Source organism: Otolemur garnettii, unplaced genomic scaffold (genome assembly GCF_000181295.1).
Source record: "Otolemur garnettii isolate 467f Iridium unplaced genomic scaffold, OtoGar3 scaffold00018, whole genome shotgun sequence".
Classification (NCBI taxonomy): domain Eukaryota; kingdom Metazoa; phylum Chordata; class Mammalia; order Primates; family Galagidae; genus Otolemur; species Otolemur garnettii.
Window position 1 is genome coordinate 5,664,139 of NW_003852413.1, and position 1,363 is coordinate 5,665,501.

At 35.8% G+C, this 1,363-nt stretch overlaps 1 protein-coding gene across 1 annotated transcript in view; it reads left to right on the plus strand.

Moving 5' to 3' along the window:
* Positions 1–1,363, plus strand: part of RNF157 (ring finger protein 157) — a 102,274-nt gene that overhangs the window by 9,045 nt on the left and 91,866 nt on the right. The window contains 1 exon segment of the mRNA XM_012802979.2: positions 629–656. Within this exon segment, the coding sequence (XP_012658433.1) occupies positions 629–656 (28 nt within the window).

The window sequence follows — 1,363 nt, forward strand, 5'->3', positions numbered from 1 at the left end:
GGACCAGCTAAAAAAAAAAAAAAAAAAAAAAAAAAAAATAGCTGAATGTTGTAGCAGACACTTTTAGTCCCAGCTACTTAGGAGGCTGAGGCAAGAGGATCTCTTGAATACAAGAGTCTGAGGTTGCTGTGAGCTATAAAGCCACAACACTCAACCCTAGGACAACTGAGTGGTCCTCTGTCTCAACAAACAAACAAAACAAACCCCAAATGAACTCAGATCTTTCTTCACATCCACCAAAAGTTAACTCAAAATGAATTATACAGTGAAAAGAGAACCCCAAGAATGGGAGACAATGTTTGCAAACAAGACATATGATAAGGAATTTGCATCTAGAATATACAAAGTACTCTTGTACTTAATAATAAAAGGACAAATAACCAAAATTAAAAATGGGCAAATCACCTGAATAGAAATTTCTCAAAAAAAGATACGTAGTAGACAATAAGCAAATGAATAGATGCTCAATGTCATTAACCATTAGGGAAACACAAATTGAAACGATGGTCAGATGCCATTTCACACCCACTGGGGTGAAGATATATATAAAAAAAATGAAATCACAAGTGTTGGTAAGGAAATGGAGAAAGTGAAACCTTCATACCCTGCTGGTGGGAACGTAAAACAGTGCAGCCACTTTGGAAAACAGTTTGACAGTTCCTCAGATGGTTAGTTACGATATGACTCAGCAGTTCCACTTCTGTGTACCATGCCCTGGAAAAATGAAAAAAATACATTCACACAAAAATTTGTATATAGCAGCATTACTCATAATAGTTAAAAGGCAGAATTAACCCAAATGTGCATCAACTGATGAATGGAACTGCTGATAAATAAAATATGGTAAATCCATACAATAGAGTATTATTTGACAATAACAAGAAATGAAGTATTGCTATGTGGTGCACCTAGATGAACCTTGAAATCATCACACTAAATGAAAGAACCCAGATGCAAAAGGCCATATATTGTATAATCCCATTTGTATGAAATGTCCAGAAGAGACAGAAAATAGATTAGTGGCTGCCAGAGACTGGAGAGAAGGAGAAATGAGAACTTCTAATGGGTTTCTTTTTGGGCTCATGCAGTGTTCTAAAATTAGATAGTGGTGAATGGTTGTATAACTGAATATACTAAAAAACCATTGGATCATATAGTTTATTTATTTTTGGTTTTGTTTTTACTTTGTTTTTTTGTTTTGTTCTTGCCCCTGGGTAGAGTGCTGTGCTGTCATAGCTCACAGCAACCTCAAACTTGGGCTTGAGCAATACTTTTGCCTCAGCCTCCCAAGTAGGCAGGACTGCAGGCACATACCACAGTACCTAGCTATTTCTTTTTCTTTCTTTCTTTCTTTTTTTTTTTT